This window comes from Pleurodeles waltl, chromosome 2_2, assembly GCF_031143425.1.
Source record: "Pleurodeles waltl isolate 20211129_DDA chromosome 2_2, aPleWal1.hap1.20221129, whole genome shotgun sequence".
NCBI lineage: Eukaryota > Metazoa > Chordata > Amphibia > Caudata > Salamandridae > Pleurodeles > Pleurodeles waltl.
Window position 1 is genome coordinate 944,432,815 of NC_090439.1, and position 25,570 is coordinate 944,458,384.

Sequence of the window (25,570 nt, forward strand, 5' to 3'; positions counted from 1 at the left end):
CAGGCAAAGGCCCAGTGAATTAGGATTACATTTCAAGATTGCCCATTATTTTCCCAATCTAAAACAGGCATAGAAGATTGTAATTTGCAGGAAACATCACATCCAAATAATATCATTTAACAATAACGCTCTTTGAAATGAATACAGTCAATTGTTCGTGAAAATATAAAATAGCAATTGCACGTAATTTGGAGTAGTGCTGGAAAACCAGATTGTAAACCTCAGAGAAAATCTTGTATCATGAAATCTGTAATGTGGAGTTTTCTTGGGTATGTTATATTAAATGTTCCTTGTTTCTTCAGGGTCACCCCAAATGTTTTGCCTTTCCCCTCTTGTTTTCTAAACTCATTTCTGTTGCCTTTTAGTACTTTGTACAACTCACCACTGCTAAGCTGTACCAAAGTGCATGTGCTCTCTCCTTTAAACATGGTAAAATTAGATGACACCCAATTTGCACATTTATTTACTTGTAAGTCAATAGTAAAGTGCTCATGTGCCCAGGGCCTGTAAATCAAATGACTAGTGGGCCTGCACCATTGATTGTGTAACCCCCTTTAATTAGCCCTTTAAACATGCATCAGGCTTTCCATTACAGCCTGTGTATGCAGTTTAACTTTTTTGCCAGACCTAAACCTTCCTTTTTAATACATGTAAGTCAACCATATGGTAGGCCCTAAACCGCTGCTAGGGCAGGGTGCAGTGTAGTTTAAAGGTTGGATTGGGAGCAGGTAGGAAGTTTGAGTTTGGTGTCTAAAGAATTGTAATTAAAAAGAGAAGGCTGTACATTCCAAAAACCTCTCTGGAATGGAAACCTCCAGAGCCTTCTCCTATTTCAAAATGGGCACCATGTATAAATGATTGACCCTCAGAGCCAACGCTTCAGTACATCCCAGGAGCTGTAGAAGACTCAGAAGGACTGATGTGCTATTCTGCAAGAAGGACTGCTATTTTGCTGCCCTGCTCTCTGAGTGAAAAGGCCTGGACCTGCATCTTGAACCCAGGACCACCCACGGACTCCAAGGTCTAGTTGGTTGGCCTCCTGGTCAGAGCTTCATAGACAGAAAAGGCTCCAAACACATTGAGCCCAGCACCTGGACACAGTGTGCTGTGAGTCTTATTCTCCAAGTAGTGAAACCTGAGTCTTGGACCCTTGCAAGCGGGCCTGAAGGGACTCTGCCATCCCAGCTGTTGTTCTGTGAGCAGAACTGTCACAGCGCAATGCATCCCCTCGCAGCTCTACTTTGGAACCACTGCAGCACAATGCATCTCCCAACGCCGGGCCTCATATCGCAACCCACAGTCGCCTCAGAACTGCCACTGCGTGAACCATCCTCACTACATACCTTCCCATTGCAAACCCCTCATCAGCAGCATCCTCGGTGATGACACAGGACTTAGTATCACAGCCTTGCAGCTTCCTCATAATGGCTGTCTGTGCATCTTTGAAACAGGATCTTGCAATGCTCCACAAATCATGATTTAAATTACTTTGTTCAACAGGCCTAACGTGGTCCACGTATCTGGCACGGGCTCCATTGCTGTTGGGCTGAACTTGAAACTTTGTTCTAATATAGCATGTCCAGATAATCATTTGTGCTTCTTGGCACTATTTTCACTACATCTTTAAAACTGAATATTTCTGATTCTACTGATTAGATATTACTAGTTTTGATGTGAAATAATTTGATAAATTTTACTCAAATTTTCTAAATTGGAATTGGATTTTTCTTGTGTTATATTTACATTTTGTTACTGAATTGCTGCATAGATACTTTACACATTGTCTCTAAGATACACCTGGCTGCTTTCGTACCAAGTTACCAGAGGAATAAGTACAGGTTAATTTGGGGTTTGCTTGAGACTTCACCCTGACAGAAACTGTGGCTGAATAGGTTTGCAGGAGACATTGGTGAACTCCTTTGATGCAGGCTGAAAACCCCAGTGGAGTGCAAGACTGTGGGACTAACAAAAGAGGTTGTTATTGCTTGTATGGATACTTCTTTTTCACCAAATCTTCTGGTACCAGTAAGTGTGGCTATTTCCTCTTAATAAGGTAAAATGTATTCAATATGGAGAGTTCAAGATATCTTTTTTCTTAGAAATAAGTCTGGATTAATTTAGTCCACTTGAATACAGTCTGTTGATGGCTGTCATTTAACAGAAACATGCTCATACGTTCTTTGGAGTATTTTGGTTAACTTCATCTCTCAAGGTTTGTTAATACAACCTGTGAAAGAACATTCCCAGATTACAAACCCTTTAGAAAAAAGACTCATCTGACATCCACAGCAGGTCCATGCAGTCCACAAATGGTCAAGTCTATCTATCAAACTGGTACTGTGTTATACAGTGGACAGTAACACAGAAGATAATTGAATATTTTTTTTACTTGTTACTAGGTCTATATGACTCACTTGCTCCAAATAATCAGCTTTCCAGAAGGGAAGCCCTCTAGCACCAAAAAAAACAGTTGACAGCAAGGCACAAATCTATCTTCCACAGCTTTGCCAAGAAGTACTAATAGTGGAAATGTGTTTGTTGGATCAGATGTTGAATCACTGTTTCCATTGTTTACTCAAAGCCAGTCAGGGATTATTCAAATTGTAGCAGACATGTATATCTTCTTCATTCGTCCACTTTTCTTCTCTTCCCTACAAATGTGGCAAACTAGGTAGATAATTGAGTTTCACAAACAGTTTTCTGAAAAACTAATAGTATAGGTAGCCTATTGGTCGATGAATTTTCTGTAAAACTAAATCCATCCCCTGGAAACTAGACCATCCCACCACAGGCCCAAAGGCAGCCCTCTCTCATAGAGTTGCTGTTCTAAATAGAACTGGTGGTTGTTGTGTCCCTGTGAAGAACCACTGATTCAGGATGCAAATGCACATGTTACTTAAGCCACAGACATAAATATAGTCAACCTGGCTCTTGCACCTTCAGAATCATAGTATGTGGCATTCATTTCTCCCCACCTAAGTTCTAGGCTGGTACATCTCTGAGTTTTTCCAGAGGGGATTGTTCTAAAAGAAAGTTCTAAAGTTTGTTGACCATTTGCTGATCAGGTTACACAGATGCACTGACTTGGTTATTTCTGCATCTGTAAAAAACAGAATCATATTTTCTTTATTCTCTCTATTCCCTACTGGTTCCAGATTAGGGCACTACTGTCTGCAAACTACTTTGTAGAGTGAGAAGATATATAGAAACGTCCCAGACTTCTTGAGTTCATCTTTTTCAGATCATGGTCCCTAAATGCACTAAAAGCTTCTAAAGCTTGAAGTAGGCTGCCACTGGCTCTAGGTCTGAAGGACATCATTCCAATGTCTGTAACTTGCACAAGAAACAGGTATTTCCTACCCTGTGAACTCATTTTAAGTGTTTCATGGCTGGAAAACTCATGACTATAATTGAGCCTCATGGCTTTAAGAAGTCCCAGAGACTTAAATAAATACAGCCACTAGCATAATATCCACGATCTTCCACCAGATTTGAAAAACATATTGCAGGAAGATATTCCTCAATGACTTTGGTAGAATTAGAAACAATATGTACTCTTATAGAGGAGGTAAGTAATGACCTTGAAAATTCAAAAAATCCATAAAGATCAGTTGACAAGTTCAGAAAGTCAAATATGGGTAGAGACTTACTATTGGTCACTGTGGCACTGCTGTTGCAACCACTGGTCTTAGGTGTTATGACGGTAGAACAGAACATAAACAAGGCTGTCAGAGTGCTGTTAACTTTCTAAACTTTCCACTCCTTGCTCTTTCTCTGTCCTTTAGCTGTACATTTCACAGCACCAGTTGTTCTAAACTGGTCCTGGCAAAACTGTATATCAACATCAAAGAGAATTGTATCTCCTAGAACTATCTTAGCTTTCCATGACACACATTTTGTCCTGGATTTGAATTTTTAAATAAGCATATTGTAACTTTGATTACAGAAATAAGTATGAATATATATTCTCAAGAAACATTTAATTATCTAACAGATCTACTGTTGTATTTGAAACATAGATAATAGTCATGCCTTGGTAGGCCAGTAGTGCACATGATGCCGTCAAAGCAATTTTGACTAGCCCTTCCAAAAGTAATAATAACATTAGTTAGACAGAGAAAACAGAGTTTCCTAATGATCCCTAACTGTTTTCACAAAAAAATCTGGTGAAACGTACTACAAAATTAGTAGTTAATTGAGTGAAGACTGAGTTTTAAAGAAAAATGTAGGAAGTTTAATATGGAACATGTGCAGCAACCACAGGTGGACAATGATACTTGCAGGTGGATGCTCCATTTTGTTCACGTTAAGAATTTGTGGCTTAGTGAAAATAGTGTTTGAAGATGTGGCAAAAGAGCTAGTGAAATTGTAAACTATTGTTCAGACATTGACATATAATGAAGAACACCGGTACTCATGTTTGTTGATCAGCACTTATTGTTCCTCATCAGATAGTTCCAGAAAGCAAAAGGGAAAAACACAGAAATAGAAAAGGAGGAAGAGGAAGACAGACATTTTTCAAAAAGGGGCAAAATAGGAACCTGCAGGAGTGTGATCAAGGAGTATGGGGTGTCTGGCAATGGATTAAAGAGGCATGGGGTGGATTCAGGCAGCCTTGGTATTTGATGCTCTGGCATTCAAGTTTAAAGAAAACTACTTTGAGGACAATCCTGAGATGGCAATTCTCAAGGGAGCTGGTAGTGAGTTTCAGTGAAGAGGACCCAGCAAGTTAAAAGAATGCTATTTGGACATGGTGCATAGAGCCTTGGGGCAGGAAAGAGGCTCTGGTTAGCCAGACAGTTTTGGACAGTTGGGATGTACTGACTGAAGGATTGGGGTAGACATAAAGAAAAAACAACACATCCCTCCTGCAGAAGATCTGTTCTCTCACAATGTTTCTTTTAGGTCATTATTTTTACTGGGACTTTGAGTTAAGCATATCACAATTTATAAGGGCACCACATAACCCACACAAAGTTGCAATCCTGTGTAAGTTTATTGCCAGCCACAATTTAAGAGAAGAGTCTGTCTCAAAGCTATTAGTGAAAGGAGTATTTCTTATTGATATGTCTCATTGAATATGAGTTTTCAGAAGACTACTGACAAGGTGGAAAATGGATCTCGTATGAGTGAGAAAATTGATGTTGCTAAAGATACTTGTGTACCTCTTGAACTCAGCTGACAGACAATGCTATCAGAAGAAGATGTGAACTCCTCCACAACAAATGAAACTGGAAAGATGATGATACTCCACCATGCTTCTTCTGGGCTCCACAATAGCAAGCAATGTAGTGCATTCAGAATGATATCCACATTTCTCAGCAAGTGGTGTACCCAGTAAGCAGCAGAGAGATAATCCTTGGAATCTAGGTTTCAGGGTGGCTACAGCGCAACTCATGTAATGCTCTCCTAGTTCTGCAAAGCTATGGCAACTTTGCCTCAATTTTAGCTCTTGTGAAGTATGAACTCTAGATATGGCTCAGAATTTCATCTAAATACCTACCAAATTAAAAGGGAGATGAGTTTCCAAATGTCTACATTTTATAGGCCAGTTTTAACTTCTATCAGAAGTTTTACTTTTTGTTGGGTAGTAGAGCTGCACATAACAGAGTGGGACAGAAACCACTAAATCCACTGCCAATTCTTACAGAACCTAAATGGGGGTGAGCAGTGGCTGAGCAGGATTAGAGGAAAATATATTTCCTTCTTATCTCCTGCCCTGGGTCCAGAGAAGAGATGGATGAAAAGGGGGAAAAGGAAAGAGGATGAGCAACCCAATTATGTTGTGTTGTTCCATTCCCATAGTTTCAAAATCCCACTCACTCTCACACACACACACACACACATGCACACACACACACACACGTGCACACACACACACACACACACACAGCAACCTCACACCATTAAAACACAGAAACAAAATCAACATGAACTGCACACACAGTTCCAATAAGACTATTGCATTCTGTAACTACAAAGCATAGCCACCGGCTTTGCTAGCAACAAGTACTTCAAGGGCATTCAATATATAGAGTGCATGCATCCCAGTATGAAACAGAGAGTAATTAATATAAAAATGTCCAGAAAAATGGGAAAGCTATACCAGCAGATGGACTTCCTGCAGTTAGAGAAATATGCATTGGACTTTGAGAACATTTTCAATTCTGTCTCAGTATACTAGAGACAGACTCATCTTTAACATTGCCCAGCATGCAGGTGTTTTACCTCTCTTGGATTTCCATTATGCATTTGTGCCTGTGGTATATATTTGTAATCAGTCTTCCCACTTTTCCAACAACTGAAGACTCAAGTGAAAATGTAGATATTTACCATCTCAATATTTATGCCCTGGATGTTAGCTTTCCTTCACATTTTTTTATCGGCTCTAATATCTGTAATCATATATTTCTCAAAGTACACCTTCTATGTGAGGTGTGTAAATGCACAAGCGTGATTAATAGAAATGTTGAAATTCTATAAACACTTAGGTGGTCAGACAAACTCGTATTCAGGCCCTTAATTTTGTCCATTCTGGCATTACACAAATCTGAAAAATTCCATAAATTAGCAACAAAAACATGGTCAACTTTATTTATGACTGATAGAGTATTAAAACTGCGCACACAATTGTACACTGGATCGTCTGATGAGTTCTCTCCCTAGAAGTCCTAAATAAAATAAGAAGCACTGAAAGCTAAAAGCTAATTTAGAGAAATTAATTTTCAAATACCTTTCCCACAAGTTGTACTTCATGTTTGAGACAGCACAACCTAAGATCAGTATTCTTAGCACATTATCTTAAATGGCATATTGGTAAATCCTTACCATCACAAGTTGGAAGAGGATGACTCCACCAGTGATTTTTTTCACACAAAAGAGGTTCTTCATGACTTAATGTGTATCCTGGATGACAACCGAATGAAACGGTGGAACCTATAGAAAAATCTTGTCCATAACGTAATCCATGCACAGGTATGCCTGGATCCAAACATGAGTATGTATCAACTGTCACACCTGTGAAGAAAGACGTGAATGCAAAAAGCATTAAAGCAATACACTGTTAGACTGAAATTGACATTTTTTTTACAGCTGTCCAATAAAATTCAAATGAAATCTTTAAGCTTTTTTTTTTTCTAACTTGCCTTAGGTAGACAAATTATCATTAAATCAAACCGATGAATCAGTAAACAATATTGCTGGTCCGGTTCACCTAAAGCGTTTGAAAAAGTTTAAAATTTACTTTCTTGGATTTGCAAATCGCATCTTTGAAAAGTGATCTTTGAAAGTGTTATAGCGTAGCACATTACCATGAATTGACGACTGTGATCCTCAAGCCACTAAGACTCTTTCCTCTTTCTCAAAACCTATGCTAGTCATATATCTTCAGGAGTATTACATTTGTGAAAATGTAAGCAAGTAGAATTCCACTGGGTGGAAAAGTATGCTAACATTACTATGACATATTACCCTTTGTTCTCTGAGAACATATTTGCTTCACCTGAAAAACCATTTTCATAAGACCCCATTGGATATGGTGTGTGCTTTAATAATGAAAGAATTATTACTACTTTTGGCTCACTTTTGCATGTTTTGGCAGAATTGGAAACTACTTACAAAGTACAGAGAATACTCTGAAAAACCTCTGAGGTTGTGTGTGTTCATTTAATAGTGAAAGATGTGCTTCCAAGAATTATCTACAATCCTTAGACATGTTCAAGCTTTACAAATGGAAAAATCCATCACAGTAACATGTATTACTTCTTCCCATAGCACTGTGTGAATGCAAAATGCCACTAATCCTGATTCCGTGAAACATAATTGAAAATTCACATTTTGATTGGTGCAAATTTGAGCAGCTAAATTTAACTTAGCAACTTAAAACACTTTTGAGTACGTCATCGTATAATTATCACTGCTTTCCAGATCCCAGCATTGGTGAGACATTCCATGATGGAGAACAAACGTCTCTACATTCCTTCCTCACAGAGAAGAGTGAAACACAAACCAAATGTCCCTATATATATAAGCCAATCTTGGGTTCTTTGACTAAATTATTGCATTTTATCATGCTACAGAAATGTGATAGCAAAACATCCAATATACCAAAATTTTGAAGGTAACTCGAAATAGTTCAATGTATTTACTCTTCTAAACTTCACATGTACATGCCATTATTTTCTTGATGCATAGATGTGGTGTTACTCATAGCAATCTATAAAACAGATTCCAAGAAATTACTCACATACTTGAGTTATAAGGCTAGAGGATGCAGACATAATTAGCACTAAACTTAATTAAAAAACATGTATTATTCTTGAACTAAAACATAATTTCCATTAATCAGAAAGCTTTATTGATTTATTTTCATAGTCATAGAAGCAGAAAAAAAATGAAAATCGCATAGATAAAAACATAAATACAGTAAAAATGCTCAGCAAAAAGGGTGAGATATCAAATAGTCATTAGGTTGTGTTTACAACATCCAACATAAAAAGAGACAAAAGGATTCACAATCAAAAGTAGGAAATAGAAAGCTGGCTTGTACTGGTAACACCCGTATTACTTAAGAACAGGTTTTAAAAAACCTTTAGTTTGGAGTTCATAATTATTACAGAAAAAGACAAAATGATCCAAAGTTTGTACTGAGGACTCATCACACGAACACACTAAAATAGATGATTTAGCATGCTGGCCCAAGTGGAAATAGAGAAGTGATCTGACAGTTCCTAGTCGAAATTTGGACATATAACCCATGTCAAATATGGTTCAAGTTGAGGTAATGTTCGGACCATGACATAATCGGAGAGTAAAGGTTTCCTCGATTTCTTTACCTCCCTTGAGTCCACCCTGTGTTTTCAAAAAGCATTTTGACCCTGGGTACGTCCACTTTGGTGAAAGAATGGGAGGAAGTAAACTGTTCCTGACAACATATGGCTTCAGAAGAAGATTGCACATAATTCAGCCAGGGAATAGAAATGCCCTTCTCACAATTCATGCAGTCTGAGATGATCTCTTGATTAAGAGCTGCATGCCTATTAAACCAAACGGAGACACAGAGAAGTAACAGTGCACTTTAATTGAGTCAGATACATAGTCCAAACCCAATTGCTCATGTAAAAAGAGGTGTGATGTTGAAGGGGGAGACCGAGCAAATTTCAGCAGAATTGATCCTCCTTTAACTGAACCTTAGTGGTGTCCCATTAACGACACATTCCATAGCAATAAAATAAAACAGGTAAGCACTTGTGTGTGTAGACCTCTATGAGAGGCTTGATTGGCTTGTTTCCTACTCTTTTGGTGAAATAGAACAAGGCCCCCACGGAGTGATTGAAACACAGAACGCGGCTTGCAATGCAAGGTAGCCAGGAGCTTTTGGCATAAAATAAGACTTCTAACTACGGAAAGTTGGTGACCTGCTCAATGCACTTTCCCTTGATCCAAAAGGAACCAGTTTTGGTGACTTTCGGGCTACATATCATACATTTAGTTTTAGAGATGTTTGTTTCCAAATCTAAGTTGTCCATGAAGGTAGCAAAGCTGTAATTTAGAGCCATCAGACCATTTGGGGTACATGTTATCCAAACTGCATCGTCTGCATAAAGCAGAGCTGGTACGAAGATGGACTTAATCTTAGGCAGGTCCACCCTGAGGCCTGCAGAGTGGTGTTTAATCCATTAATACAAAGGAGGAAGAAGATGGGTGCCAAGACACAACTCCGAAGAATGCCACGCTGCAGACTGAAAGTGTCTGTACATTCTTCTCCAAGATTATACCTTACAGTACCATTCACTCCACTGTGCAGGGCCACAATAAGATAACCAACTGTGACAAGTTGCTCTCTAAATCCGTATTGCATACGAGAAAAGACATGGTTAGGGCTTGCGCCATTTCTCGATCCTGTTGAGAACAATGCATCTGATGAATTTAACCACAGAGTCCAACAAGAAAATGGGTCTGAAACATTGGGGTCTTGCCTAAAACCCTTATTATAACCAGACATTATCATGGCTGTATGCCATGAGCTGGGAAGGCCGCTGGTAAGAGCACGGTTGACCACGTTAATAATGATGGGTGCCCAAGCTTCAATGTTCTGCTAACAAAGATCTATCGGGACCCCGTCAGGCCCAGGTGCTTTCCCTGATGGGCTAGCGCCAATTGCCTAACGTACCTCTAAGAGATCAAATCTAATATTCAGAGGAAAAGTGATAGATAGCTCTGCATAATCACGGGCTATGTTATCTGGGTATCAGATTACGTAGCTTCAAAGTGCTCCACTCTGCACTAATATTGGTCCCAGTCCCATCTGTCAAAGCATGTGAAATCTTTGACTGATTAACAATTTTCCAAAATCCACAGGTTCCTCTCCGGTAATGACTGAGACTAACTTGCCCCACATTTCCTGTTTCACAGACTATTTTCTGGCATGGATGTCTTTCTTATATGCCCACAAGCAGCTAGATAAGTCCTATCCCTAGGAAAAGTGTTAATGGCTGCACAAAGCCGACTATTGGCTGCCATGAATTTCCCATTGAACCAGCCCGGGTTCGACATTTTGCCCGCGAAAGCCAAATAAGATAGAGAATGTCTCATGCTGGCATTCAAGGAGCAAAATACAACTAGATGATTAGTCTGTTAGTCTGTTTCTATAAAAAGAGAAAAATGTACATTTATGATCACTTAAAGCACTAATAGGAATAGCTACAGAGTGGGAAAATGTATCCGTAGAGGAGGAAGCAAGTATGTAGTCAATGGTGGTGCCCCGGCCCATACCTTTGAAGGTAGGGATAACATGATCAGCTGGACCTAACAATTCCATTAAATTCACCAACCCCAGTTAAAGAATATGCTTATAGAGCCTTTCTTTCCTAAAATCCCCAGAGACAGCGTTATCCTGAAGGACTTCAAACGGTTGAATCACAATGTGGTTGAACCCTCATTTTGCATTAAAATCTCCCCCGATTATAACATTAAAACTAATAGACAATAAAAGAGCCCTTCTTCATACACTTTGTACAATATAAACAAATCATAAATACTGCAAGTGCCATGAGAACGACCAACAGCATTATAAAAATTAACAATACAAAAGGTAAAATTGTTGGGTTGTATCGACAAGAAAATCTGGATTCCTGCATGCTTTACCAGCACATAGATAGTCCTAAAACCACACAAAGTGTGAACAAACACTATAAGACCCCAATTAGCTCTACTCCTACTCGCTTTTAATGCAGGGACACAAACTCTGAAAACCATCCTACATTAGCTGCTCCAAGCACACCAGGATTCTTGGAACATGATCATGTCAAGAATTTTAACATAATTAAGCCAGTCTTCATCACCCAGCTTCGACCTCAACCCAAAGACATTACAACAAATTAAATTCAACAGGAGTCCTGGGGAGTCACCACCACAAGCGCTAGGAAGGGTATTGGGAATAGCTAGGCTGGTAAGGGATGAAGCCACTGGAGACCACTCGGAAGGAGAAGTTACAACTGCATTGGAATGAAAATGTCACTTACCCAGTGTACATCTGTTCGTGGCATCAGTCGCAGTAGATTCGCATGTTCTGCAATAGCTCGCCATCTGGTGTTGGGCCGGAGTGTTACAAGTTGTTTTTCTTCGAAGAAGTCTTTCGAGTCACGGGACCGAGTGACTCCTCCTTTTGTCTCCATTGCGCATGGGCGTCGACTCCATCCTCAATTGTTTTTCCCCGCAGAGGGTGAGGTAGGAGTTGAATTGTAGTAATAGTGCCCATGCAATGGAGTGACTAAGTATGCACTTATTTAAGGTTGAGATGATACATATATAAATAATTGAAGGTAACTTCCAAACTGCTACAGGCTCCCGGGGAGGCGGGTGGGCACATGCGAATCTACTGCGACTGATGCCACGAACAGATGTACACTGGGTAAGTGACATTTTCAGTTCGATGGCATCTGTCGCTGTAGATACGCATGTTCTGCAATAGACTAGTAAGCAGTTATTTCCCCAAAAGCGGTGGATCAGCCTGTAGGAGTGGAAGTAGTCTGAAATAATGTCCTTAATACAGCTTGACCTACTGTGGCTTGTTGTGCGGATAACACGTCTACACAGTAGTGCTTGGTGAATGTGTGAGGCGTAGACCATGTGGCTGCCTTACATATTTCTTGCATTGGGATGTTTCCTAGAAAGGCCATGGTAGCACCTTTCTTTCTGGTTGAGTGTGCCCTTGGTGTAATGGGCAGCTGTCGTTTAGCTTTAAGGTAGCAGATTTGGATGCATTTAACTATCCATCTGGCTATACCTTGTTTTGAAATTGGGTTTCCTGCATGAGGTTTTTGAAATGCAATAAAGAGTTGTTTAGTCTTTCTGATGTTCTTTGTTCTGTCAATGTAATACATTAATGCTCTTTTGACATCTAATGTATGTAGTGCCCTTTCAGCTACGGTATCTGGCTGTGGAAAGAACACCGGAAGTTCCACTGTTTGATTTAGATGGAACGGTGAAATAACCTTTGGCAAAAATTTAGGATTGGTCCTTAGGACGACTTTATTTTTGTGTAGTTGTATAAAAGGTTCCTGTATAGTAAACGCCTGAATCTCGCTTACTCTTCTCAGGGAAGTAATGGCGATGAGAAATGCCACCTTCCAGGTTAGGAACTGTATGTCGCAGGAGTGCATGGGTTCAAAAGGTGGACCCATAAGTCTAGTTAGGACAACATTTAGGTTCCATGAAGGAACAGGTAGTGTTCTTGGTGGTATAATTCTCCTAAGGCCCTCCATGAATGCTTTAATGACTGGTATTTTATATAGGGAAGTTGAATAGGTAGTCTGCAGGTATGCAGATATTGCTGCAAGGTGAATCTTAATGGAAGAGAAAGCTAGGTTAGATTTTTGTAAGTGAAGCAAGTAACCCACTACATGTTCTGGAGTTGTGTGTAATGGTTGTATTTGATTAATATGGCAGTAGCAAACAAACCTCTTCCATTTACTTGCATAGCAGTGCCTGGTGGATGGCCTTCTTGCTTGTTTTATGACTTCCATACATTCTTGGGTAAGTTGTAAGTGCCCGAATTCTAGGATTTCAGGAGCCAGATTGCTAGATTCAGCGATGCTGGATCTGGGTGTCTGATCTTTTGGTTGTGCTGTGTCAACAGATCTGGCCTGTTGGGCAATTTGATGCAGGGTACCACTGATAGGTCTAGCAGCGTTGTGTACCAGGGTTGCCTTGCCCAAGTTGGTGCTATCAATATGAGTTTGAGTTTGCTTTGACTGAGTTTGTTTACCAGGTAAGGAAGGAGAGGGAGAGGAGGAAAAGCGTAAGCAAATATCCCTGACCAGTTCATCCATAGGGCATTGCCTTGGGATTGTTTGTGTGGGTATCTGGATGCGAAGTTTTGGCATTTTGCGTTCTCCCTTGTCGCAAACAAGTCTATCTGAGGTGTTCCCCAGAGTTTGAAATAAGTGTTCAGTATTTGGGGGTGAATTTCCCATTCGTGGACCTGTTGGTGATCTCGAGAGAGATTGTCTGCGAGTTGATTTTGTATCCCTGGTATAAACTGTGCAATTAGGCGAATTTGGTTGTGAATTGCCCAATGCCAAATTTTTTGTGCTAACATGCTTAACTGCGTGGAGTGCGTCCCTCCCTGCTTGTTTAGATAATACATTGTTGTCATGTTGTCTGTTTTGACGAGAATGTATTTGTGAACTATTATTGGTTGGAAAGCTCTTAGTGCTTGAAAAACTGCAAGAAGTTCTAGGTGATTGATATGCAGTTTTGTTTGATGTACGTTCCATTGTCCTTGTATGCTGTGTTGATCGAGGTGTGCTCCCCACCCTGTCATGGAAGCATCTGTTGTTATTACGTATTGTGGCACTGGGTCTTGAAAAGGCCGCCCCTTGTTTAAATTTATGTTGTTCCACCACAGAAGCGAGAGGTAAGTTTGGCGGTCTATTAACACCAGATCTAGAAGGTGACCCTGTGCTTGAGACCACTGTGATGCTAGGCATTGTTGTAAGGGCCTCATGTGCAGTCTTGCGTTTGGGACAATGGCTATGCATGATGACATCATGCCTAGGAGTTGTAATACCATCTTTGCTTGTATCCTTTGTGTTGGATACATGCGTTGTATGATGGTGTTGAAATTTTGAATTCTTTGTGGACTTGGAGTGGCTACTCCTTTTGATGTGTCTATTATGGCTCCCAGGTATTGTTGTACCTTGCGTGGCCGAATCTTGGATTTTGTGAAATTGACGGTGAACCCTAGTTTGAAGAGGGTTTGTATGATATGATTTGTGTGATTTGAGCACTCTATTAACGAATGGGCCTTGATTAGCCAGTCGTCTAGATATGGGAACACATGTATTTGCTGCCTTCTGATGTGTGCAGCGACTACCGCTAGACATTTGGTAAAGACTCTTGGTGCGGTTGTTAATCCGAAAGGCAGTACCTTGAATTGGTAATGTATTCCTTTGAATACAAACCTTAGGTATTTCCTGTGCGATGGGTGAATTGGTATATGGAAATAAGCATCCTTGAGGTCTAAAGTTGCCATGTAGTCGTGCAGCTTTAGCAATGGCAATACTTCTTGTAGTGTGACCATGTGGAAGTGGTCTGATTTGATGAAAGTGTTGACTACTCTGAGGTCTAGGATTGGTCTCAGTGTTTTGTCCTTCTTTGGTATCAGAAAGTACAGTGAGTAAACTCCTGTGTTTATTTGTGTGTTTGGCACTAATTCGATTGCATTCTTTTGCAATAGTGCCTGCACTTCTATCTCTAGGAGATTGGAATGGTGTGTTGTTAAATTTTGTGCTTTTGGTGGTATGTTTGGAGGGAACTGTAGAAATTCTATGCAGTAACCATGTTGGATAATTGCTAGAACCCAAGTGTCTGTAGTGATTTTCTCCCATGCTCTGTAATAATGACCTATTCGTCCCCCCACTGGTGTTGTGTGGAGGGGGTGAGTGACATGTGAGTCACTGTTTAGTAGTAGGGGTTTTGGGGCTTTGGAATCTTCCTCTATTTCTAGGGAATTGCCCTCCTCTATATTGTCCCCGAAAACCTCCTCTATACTGTCCTTGGTAACTGGACGGTGTGGCTTGTGAGGTGCTGGCTTGTGTGCTTTGACCCCGAAACCCCCCTCGAAAGGGCGTTTTACGGAATGAGCTGTAATTCCCTCTGCTCTGCGGGGAGTAGAGTGCGCCCATGGCTTTGGCAGTGTCCGTATCTTTTTTGAGTTTCTCAATCGCTGTGTCCACTTCTGGACCGAACAGTTCTTTTTCATTAAAAGGCATATTGAGAACTGCTTGTTGAATCTCTGGTTTAAATCCAGACGTTCGGAGCCATGCATGCCTTCTGATAGTTACAGATGTATTAATTGTCCGTGCAGCTGTATCTGCAGCGTCCATGGAGGAGCGGATCTGGTTGTTGGAGATGGCCTGTCCCTCCTCAACCACTTGTTTTGCCCTATTTTGGAAGTCTTTGGGCAGATGTTCAATGAGATGTTGCATCTCGTCCCAGTGGGCTCTGTCATGGCGCGCAAGTAGTGCCTGGGAGTTCGCGATGCGCCACTGGTTTGCAGCTTGTGCTGCGACTCTTTTACCAGCTGCATCAAACTTGCGGCTTTCTTTATCTGGGGGTGGTGCATCTCCAGATGTGTGAGAGTTGGCCCTTTTCCTAGCTGCTCCTACAACAACAGAGTCTGGTGGCAGCTGTGTTGTGATGAAAGCCGGGTCTGTAGGAGGCGGCTTATACTTTTTTTCCACCCTTGGTGTGATTGCCCTACTTTTGACCGGGTCCTTAAATATGTCTTTTGCGTGCCGGAGCATACCAGGGAGCATAGGCAGGCTTTGGTAGGAGCTGTGGGTGGAGGAGAGTGTGTTGAACAGGAAATCATCCTCGACCTGTTCTGAGTGGAGGCTTACGTTGTGAAATTGTGCTGCTCTAGCCACCACCTGAGAGTACGCGGTGCTGTCTTCTGGTGGAGATGGTTTTGTAGGGTATGCCTCTGGGCTGTTATCTGACACTGGGGCGTCGTATAGGTCCCATGCGTCCTGGTCTTGGTCACCCTGGCTCATGGTGGTGTGAGCTGGGGAGTGTGATGGCGTTTGTGCTGGTGAAACGTTAATCACGGGCGGAGGAGAGGGTGGTGGTGTAACTCTTTTCACCACTTTTGGTTGTGGTGCTTGTTCCGTGTGGAACTCCAACCTTCTCTTTCTCCTAATGGGGGGAAGGGTGCTTATTTTTCCTGTCCCCTGCTGAATGAAGATACGCTTTTGCGTATGGTCCGCATCAGTTGCTTGTAGCTCTTCCTCAAACCTATGCTTCTGCATTTGGGAGGTTAGCGAGTGCTCTTCTGTATAAGAGCCTGAAGCTGGGTCGCTTGCAGTTTGTTTCGGCGTCGAAACTGTGTCTGCGTGTTTTTTCGGCTCCGAGGTGACTTTTTTCCTTTTCGGGGCCGAAACCTCTCGGCGTCGATCTGTTTCGGTGCCGCTGTCTCGGCGTCGAGCCGTGTCCACACCGGCATCTCGGTGTCGAGGCTTGTCTCCAGCACTTTCTCGGTCCCGAGAAGGCTGCGTGCCGGTGTCTCGACCGGAGTCGGACGATCTCGGCACTGTTTGGGCCTTTTTTGGTGCCGACGGTCGGTCACCGATTTTATGGGTTGAGCCATGGCCTGGTGGCAGTGGCGTCCCCTGGGCCTTGTAAATGTTTCTTTGTGTGGTTTTCGACGTCTTACTCACGGTTTGTGTATCGTCGAATCCTTCGGAGTCTGAGTCTTGGATCGAGAAGGTACCTTCCTGTTCCTGTTCCTCGAACTCCCGTCGGGCTGTCGGTGCGGACGCCATTTGAAGTCTTCTGGCTCGACGGTCTCGGAGTGTTTTTCGGGACCGGAACGCACGACAGGCCTCGCAGGTGTCTTCGCTGTGCTCAGGTGACAGGCACAGGTTGCAGACGAAGTGTTGGTCTGTGTAGGGGTATTTATTGTGGCATTTGGGGCAGAAACGGAACGGGGTCCGTTCCATCGGCGTTCTTCAGCACGCGGTCGGGCCGACCAGGCCCCGACGGAGGATCGAAAAATTACCCCGAAGGGCACCGGAGCTCTTCGATCTTCGATGCGGTGTTGAATGTAAGTATGCCGATCCCGAACGCAACAATACCGACGAAAATCTTCCGAAATTAACTATTTTTTCTGTTCCGAAACTCGGAGCGACAGGAACACGTCCGAACCCGATGGCGGAAAAAAAACAATCGAGGATGGAGTCGACGCCCATGCGCAATGGAGACAAAAGGAGGAGTCACTCGGTCCCGTGACTCGAAAGACTTCTTCGAAGAAAAACAACTTGTAACACTCCGGCCCAACACCAGATGGCGAGCTATTGCAGAACATGCGTATCTACAGCGACAGATGCCATCGAACATAGTGTTATTAGTCTCACGTACAGGGTTAAAAACTTCTCCAACTGGGATAAGTTGCTCCAACTGGGATAGGTTGCTAAGGGTCATGCCCACAGATCAAGTCACCAGGGCAATGAGGGTGTCAGTCCATTTCATTAAGGTCTGATAAAGGAGCAAAGCTGTTGCTACATGGGATATGGTGCCCCCCTCCAGCTGATTGAGTCCTTGCATCGCTGAGGTAGATATCATATTCTGTCTCCTTTGCAGATGCCTATAAAATGAACCAAGGGGCAAGAAGCTGATTTTGGTAGCCAAAGCCGGCGCCCACCTGTGGTGATCCAAAATACACCTTTCAGATGCTGGCTATCTAATTTTAATAATAACACAATCCCTTTGGAATAACTTTGTGGTAGCACCTGTCCATGCCACTAGCTGGGCCATCAAAATGTTCTTAAGGTCCTGAACATTAAACGTGAATTGTTAACAAGACAGTGGCACACTTTATTTTTGAGCTGGTCAGTAGACTCTGTGCTGGAATCGGTAAGTTGGTGGCTGTTAGCCATGATTACAACAAAGGGGCAACATGTGGGGGGAGGTTAATTTGAGTCAAAGGTGGTGTAATCCGTGGAGCGGAGGCATTGGTGAAAGGAGGGCAGTTAGATATAGGAACAGTGGATGCACTATCCTGATTTACTGGGGCAGTAGAGCCCCGCAGTGCGCTATCAACTGAAAGGTGAGCAGTAATACTGGTTAGAGTAGGTTTGGGAAGCTTAGGATAAGACAGGGGCCCAACCTGATAAGTGACAACAGACGGATGCTCAATAGGGGAGGGCCTAAAATGACGGTCACAAATGTTATAAATTTTATCAGCTTCAGCAATAAGCTTGTCCAGTTTCTCTCCGAATGGTGCAAAGCATCTGTTAAGAGCAGCAGTGAATTTAGAAAAAAGGGGGGCCCCATACAGGGTCACCAATAGCATCTTGTAGGATGCTGGCTGGGGTAGCTGAGGTACCAGGAACACATCATCAGCCCTGCAGTTTTCTATTAAGCTTAGCAGCAGGAGAGCTGCTGAGGAGCATCTGCTGAGCCAGCAGATCCTGAGAATCCCAGGGAGAACCCGGGACAGATACATTAAGCATTGCCTCCTCAGCATCCAGGGGCACTACAGATTTCGCCAAAGCCACAGGGACAGTATCAGTGGACATACAAGTGATAATTAGGCAAACAAGATCAAAGGACAAATGTCTTTCTGCCAGGTCTATTTCCTTAGTGATCATACCTGCAGCTCAAACCAGGAAGGTGTCTATGGTTGTGCTATTGGAGCCCAATGTGGGTTTAGAATTTGGAACTTTCTTGCTTCCCATATCTTAAGCAGGAGAGACCCACAATGCAAGAGATCATGATCCTAAACGGAAATGAAAGGTAGAAATAACTGGTCGAGATGATGAAGAAATATAAAAGGAACAACTTACTTTCTTGAAGTTGTACAAAGACAGCTTTCAGGCGCATCCGAGTCAAAGAGTCAAGATACGGGGACCAGCCCAGCCTCATCCAGCAATGGATGGGCACAATCTGAACCGCTCTTGGCCCAATTTTTGCCCGGTCGATTCCCATGCAGGCCCGTGCCACAGGGTATGAGCAGTCACTTTGTAGTGTGCAGCATGGGAGAAAAAGTGACTGCCCCTCCTGCTCCTGAAGCAGTGTTATGTGGAAATAGAAGTCTCCATAGCAGTGTCCACTGCAAATCATCCCACACCACAGAAGAAAAGCAGGCACTTTGTAGTGCACGGGGTAAACAGGTGGGGGGCCCTCCATCTCCTGGGACAGGGTTATGTTGGACTGAAAGTCCCTGCAGCAGTATCCACTCCAATGCTTCCAGTGATGCATGACAAGAGCAGACACTTTCTAGTGCATGGCAAGGGGGAAACAGGTGGTGGCTGATCTTCCTCCTGGGGTGGTGTTATGTGAGTCTGGAAGTCCCTGCAGCATCGTCCACTCCAATACATCCCCATTTCCTTAAACAGTTTGCTGAATTTGAGCATAATGTAGCATGATTACCATGAGGAATGGTGTAACACTCCAGTAGGTAAAGTCATGGTTTAATGTACCTCATTTGGAAAATAACGCTTAGTGAATTGTATTTAGACCAGGGTGTTGAAGATAATAGGCATGAAAGAGAACTGATGCTTAACCTCTCAAACAGAGTTTGTTTTTGCTAAATACTGGTAACTCATGTTTGAGTTGTATGTTTGATGTCTTGCGTCAATAGTGACTTTAAGTGCCTAATATGGTCCCATATTTTGCTTTAATTAGATTATTTAGGGGTCAGCTTCCATGCTTTTCTCAAGGATTTGAAAAGACATGAAATATTATGTGATGTGATTCAAATGATGATTCCAGCAGCTTAAGATAACTTAGGCGAATCAATCCTTTATATATCATAAAGTTATGTTAAACATTGAATATTATGAATAGACTCAGGAATTACTAATTGAGCAAATTAATTTTTTAATTACATTAATTGCAGTACTTTAATATCATGGACACTCCTAATTAAAAACAATCTTTCAATTTATATTTTCTAATTTATAGATGTTTTCGCCATGAAAAGTTAATTTTTAACTTTGCAATTTTATGAAGCTTAAGAAGCCAGGCTAAGATATGCATTTTCTTTTAGAGATTTTATGCACCCAAAAACTAGTGAATGTATTCAGTGATCTGGATTACTTGTTGTTGTAATTATATTATGATGAAGGTATCCTTAGTATGCAGTTCAACACAGAACTGAACGTTTTTTTTCCACTATGTGCTGCTACCTATTATATGTTAATATGTATGATAATATAAGATAATTGTAGTTATTCCCCGATTTAACTGTATTTGATCATTTAATAGATGGTTAAATTAGAATTTGTGTTTACTACTGATGATTAATGACAGAAGTTCAAATGGTGCTGAACTTGCTATAGTTTAATGACAAATTGAGGTTGCTTAAATAGAGTTTGGTGCATTGGTTAGTTGTCTCCTTTTAAAATAATATTCACCAGGTATATATGTCTGAAATCCTATCTATTGCACTTTAATCTTTTCAGCTGTTTTGCAATATTTGGATCTTATGTTAAACTTATTTTCATATATTCCATACATCCCTGACAAAGCAGTTGTCATTGCATACCGCAGAACGTGTTGGCCTTCACTTTTTGATTGCAAGGAACATTGAAAGAGACCTATTGCGGAGCAGGCTATTTTCTCTGACTACAAATAATTCTGGATAGAATATCTGTTTAAATGAACTTGTTGTTATTTTTGTTGAAATTAATTTATATGGTCCTACTGGAAAGTAGAGCTTTCAATCAAAATGATATATCAATTAAACAACAATACATGTTTTTGAATAGTTTAGAGTTATTTAAATCTGTGCTCCTCCTCCTCCCCCCACAACTCTAGAATTTACTGAGCAAGTAGGTAGGAATCCAAAATTAAACTGTATAAGAGTAGTTTATTATTTACCTCTTTACCTCTGTTAGATATGTCAGCCTTAGGGTGTTCTTCCCCCAAACATTTTGCCTACTCCCCTCCTGTTTGCTGAAATTAAATGTTGTTGCTTTAACGATGCTCTGTGCACTATATCACTGCTAACTAGTGCTAAAGTGTTTGTACTCACTCCTTAAAACATTGTACAATTACATATAGCCACTCAGCAAATTAAATTATATACTACCTAGCCTACAGCACTTATTGTGCTACCCAATTAAGCAGCCTTTCAAAACATGTCTCAGGCCTGCCATTGCAGCCTATGTGCAGTTATAATCTGCAGAATACAGTAGACGTGGCAAAATAAACCTCTTTTCATGTCTCAAATGTAATTTTTAATACATTTAAGTCACCCCTAAGTTGGGTCCTAAACAACCGACAGGGCAGGATGCATTGTATTTAAAAAGTTGGACAAGTACATGTAACGCTTACATCTCCTGATAGTAAAAAGTTCACCAATTTGTTTTTCACTACTGTGAGGCCTACTTCTCTAACAGGATAACATTGGGGATACCTTATTACATTTAATAAAACATTTTTGGGAGCAGGTATAAATTCCATGTTTGATGTCTAAAGCATCGTAATTTGATTGTGATGTCGGATTTTAAGTCACAGTTTAGAAAATGCCTACTTTTAAAAAGTAGGCATTTGATTTCCATAACCAATTTGTGCCTGCAGTCTGTTTCCTGAGTTAGTTGACTGTGATTAGCAAGGCAGTTTGTGTATTTCTTCCAGACGGTGACCCAAAGAAGGACCAGATGATGGCAGGATGGGCAGTCCTGCCAGGATAGGAGGGGCAGAGCTGGGCACAGCCCTACTTACATTTCAAAGGAGCTTGCTCAACATACTCACATAGGACTTTGTTACCCTAGACATCCTGGGACCAGGGCGAGGAGGAAGGAAATTCCAGAACCATTTCTGGGGGAAAACTCCAACGTTTCTGCCCCTTTGATGCTGGCAACAGGTGTAAAAATAGGACCCTCATAGCCACTGTTCAGCTCACTCCTGGAGCTGAAGAAGACATTGAGAAGGCCTAAGGTCTATTTCAGAGGACTGCCTTTCTGATTAAGGCACTTGGGGCCATATGTATGAAAACTGGGGTCTGCGAATTGCAAATAGCGTTTTTTGAGAAATCGCTATTTCCGAGTCGCAATTGGCCATGTAACAAAATTGCGATTCGGAATTAGCAATTTCTTAAAATTCGCTATTTATGGTTTGCGAGGCCCATTTACCGAATCGCAATTTGCATTCTCGCAATTTGCAATTTTTTTGCGATTCTGTAAAAAAATCGCAAATTGCGAGAAAGTTTGAGAATGCACACCTGGAGGAGCCTGATGACATCACCAGCAGGAAATGAGTCATCCCAGGCAGTTTCAGGTGCCACACCCAAACTAGCATCTTGAGAGAGAGCAGCCCAGCCACATAGAGCAGCACTCAGCAGGAGCAGAAACACCTGAGCCAGGATGGAGACCCCAGGAACATCACAGGAGAAGCAGGAGAGGAAGCACATGCTCAGGTTTAGTGAACAGGAGCTGGAGGTACTGACTGAAGAGGTTGTGAGGAGCCATGACCGCCTGTTTGGGAAATCTTCACTCCAGGTTCCTGAGAGCGAAAAAAGAAGGTTATGGCTGGACATCCAGGGAAAAATCTGCGCCACTGGAGTGGCACAGTGCTCCATAGAGGAGATTAAGAAAAGGTGGAATGACCTACGCTCCTGGGCAAAGGAGAGGGTGGCAAGGAGACTTGTGGAGGCCAGAGGCACAGGTGGCGGACCACGAACCGAACCACCATCCACACCACTGGAGGACCTGGTGGAATCCACTCTCCTCCCTGAAGCTGTGACAGGGGTCACAGATATCGACACCTCCGGTCAACCGAGTACCAGCCAAGGTAAGTGCAATGTTTTTTGTGAACCCAATATGTGTATGCACAAAAGCCCCTTAGGAATTAGCATGTAATGTGAAGTAATGTGTGAAGTAGTCCAGTCCACATCTTAGAAACAGCACAACAATGCATTATGGAAGTTGCGGTCCACTAACTAGTACAGACAGTAGCATAGCAATGTAATGAAGCATAGTGACACCCAAGGTAACAGAACACACACAACACCATGTAGAGCAGTACCTGTACCTTTATTGCCATTTTCAGACAGATAATATAACATACAGAACTGACATGCTGCATATTGTTGTTGCAGGTGGGCCAGGCCCAGCAGCCACAGACAGTCCATGTGTAGGGGAGACGGACACCCAGCAGCCCTCTGACACCAACACCAGTGGGTCCCTCCACATCTCCACTGTGCGCCGCAGGCCCAGGGCACTACCACTGCCAGACTTCAGCGGCGACTCGGATGTGCAGCAGGAAGGGCCCACCACACTGTCTGCACCAGACAGGCGCAGCCAGATACTGGAGGGCAGGGGTCAGCCAGCACAACGCAGGAGTGCCACAGTGTCCCAGCAGCAACTCCATGAGGCAGGTGAGGGTCCATCCTTGTTCGGGGGCCTTGAGGCTGCTATGTTGCAGCAACAGCGCCTGCAAAACAAGCGCATACTTAGTTTGGACCGTAACCTGAGAGTCCACAATAGACACATGATGGGCCTGCATCTGCATCTGGACGCACTGAACAGCAACATCACACAGCTGCGTGAGGGACAGGTGCAGGCTTCTGAGGACACTAGGGACCTTACTAGTGCAGTGCGTGACCTCTGCTAGGAGCTGCGCCATGAAAAGGTTAGCCGGCGCAGACACGAACACCGATTCAGGACAATGTTTAGCAGCTACTGCAAGTCCTCCAACAGGATGACGAACTCCGCAGCACTCATCGCCCGTCGCGCTGTGGCGGCACAAGTGGAGGCTGCACACACCAGCAGGGATGTGATCCAGGGCCTTGTGCACATCACTAATGTGATTGAACTTGTCATGGGACAGAGATCTACCACTCCCAGGGAGGTAGCCTTGGGGGACACTGAGGACAGTTCTAGCCTCAGTAGTGTGGCCGTACCTGCAGCAGACACCAGACGGTGCAGTGCCAGGCGCAGCACTGCCACTGAAGGTGACATTCAAGATGCCAGTGAGTTAACTGGGCACCCGAGTGGTGTGCGTGGGAGGAGAAAGTGACTCTTGCCGCAATTACACTGGTGTTGCCACTATGACGTAATAGTGCGTGACTCAGTTCTTTTGTTAATTTTAGTTTTTTCCATCACCTGTTTACTTCATTTAACACTCATTCATTACCTGACGTAAGGTAATAAATTCTATCACTACAGGTACAGTTGTCAGTGGATTTTTGTCATTCATACTCACGTCTGAAATGGTTGTGTGTGATGTCGGAACACCTTTGCCTTCCCTCTGCTGCACTGGTCCTGTCTGCTGGCTGCAGAGGTGGTATGGGATCGTCATCCTCATCTGATTCAGTGTCACTGATTTCTATAGGTATGCCCCTGGTTGTAGCTATATTGTGCAAGATTGCACAAGTAGTCACTATTCTACATGTGGTTTCTGGACTGTACTGTAGTGCCCCTCCACTTTTGTGGAGGCAACGGAAGCAACTCTTCAGCAGGCCAAATGTGCGCTCCACAATGTTGCGGGTTGCCCTGTGTGCTGAATTGTATCTCCGGTCTGCTGGTGTTGCGGGATTGAGGTAGGGCGTCATCATGTAGGTGCGCACTGCGTAGGCACTGTCTCCTGGAAGGGACAGAAACTGTGTGATGAGTAACTCTGCCATCTGACATGGGTTTGTCATCTATGCGCCAGTATACAGAGTGACATTACATAGTAGATATCCTTCACCAAACTCCCCAGCTAGCAGTCTTGTGTGAATGCCGCTGTGGCGAAAGATGTAAGAATCACGTGTGCTCCCTGGGTACCTGGCCACGAGATCAGTTATGATATAGGAGGCATTGCATATCACCTGTATATTCATGGAATGTTGGTATTTACGGTTTCGGTACACATACTCTGTGACTGATGGTGGACATATAGCCACATGTGTGCCATCTATGGCACCTAGGATGTGGGGGAACTGAGCTATCTGGTATAAATACATTTTTGTCTGCTGTATTTCCTGTGGGGTGTGGGGGAATCTGATGTACTGTTGGAGTTTGCTTAGCATGGCGTTGATAAATGCATTGAAAAATCTGGAGAGGGTACTCTGTGAGACCCCCCCAGCCGCTGCTATGATCCCTTGATAGCTCCCTGAGGTGAGTAGGTGTAGGGAGCATAATACCTGCACATGGGTGGGTATGCTTTGAGTCCTTAGTGTTCTGCGCTGCAGTATGGGTTGTAGCTCAGCTATCAGATCAAGTATCCTGGCTGAGTTCAACCTATACCTCTCAAATAGTTCCTCCTCTGTCAAATAGTGTAATGCGCACTCTGAAAATGTGCTCCTGTCTCCTCCTCCCTCTCCTCAAACCTGCCAAGATCCTCATCCTCCTCGCCATGACATAGAGTGCAGCGATTGTGGAAAAGAGTCTGAGGCATTCTGGGCCTCTTTATATAGGTTGCACCTGGTTACCACCTGTTTCACTTAGTGGTATTTTGCATGTGCAAAATGCCATTCTGCGCAAAATCGTAAATTGTGATTTTTTTGATGCATCTATTTGTGACTTGGATTTTGCAAATCGCATTTTGCGCCTCGCAATTTCCTACTGGAAATACCGAA

At 42.7% G+C, this 25,570-nt stretch overlaps 1 protein-coding gene across 1 annotated transcript in view; it reads right to left on the minus strand.

Annotated features, from left to right (window-relative positions):
* CSMD3 (CUB and Sushi multiple domains 3) overlaps positions 1-25,570 on the minus strand; it is a 2,682,374-nt gene that overhangs the window by 1,212,682 nt on the left and 1,444,122 nt on the right. The window contains exon 18 of the mRNA XM_069220640.1: positions 6,829-7,017. Coding sequence (XP_069076741.1) covers positions 6,829-7,017 — 189 coding nt within the window. The remainder of the gene's footprint in view (positions 1-6,828; positions 7,018-25,570) is intronic.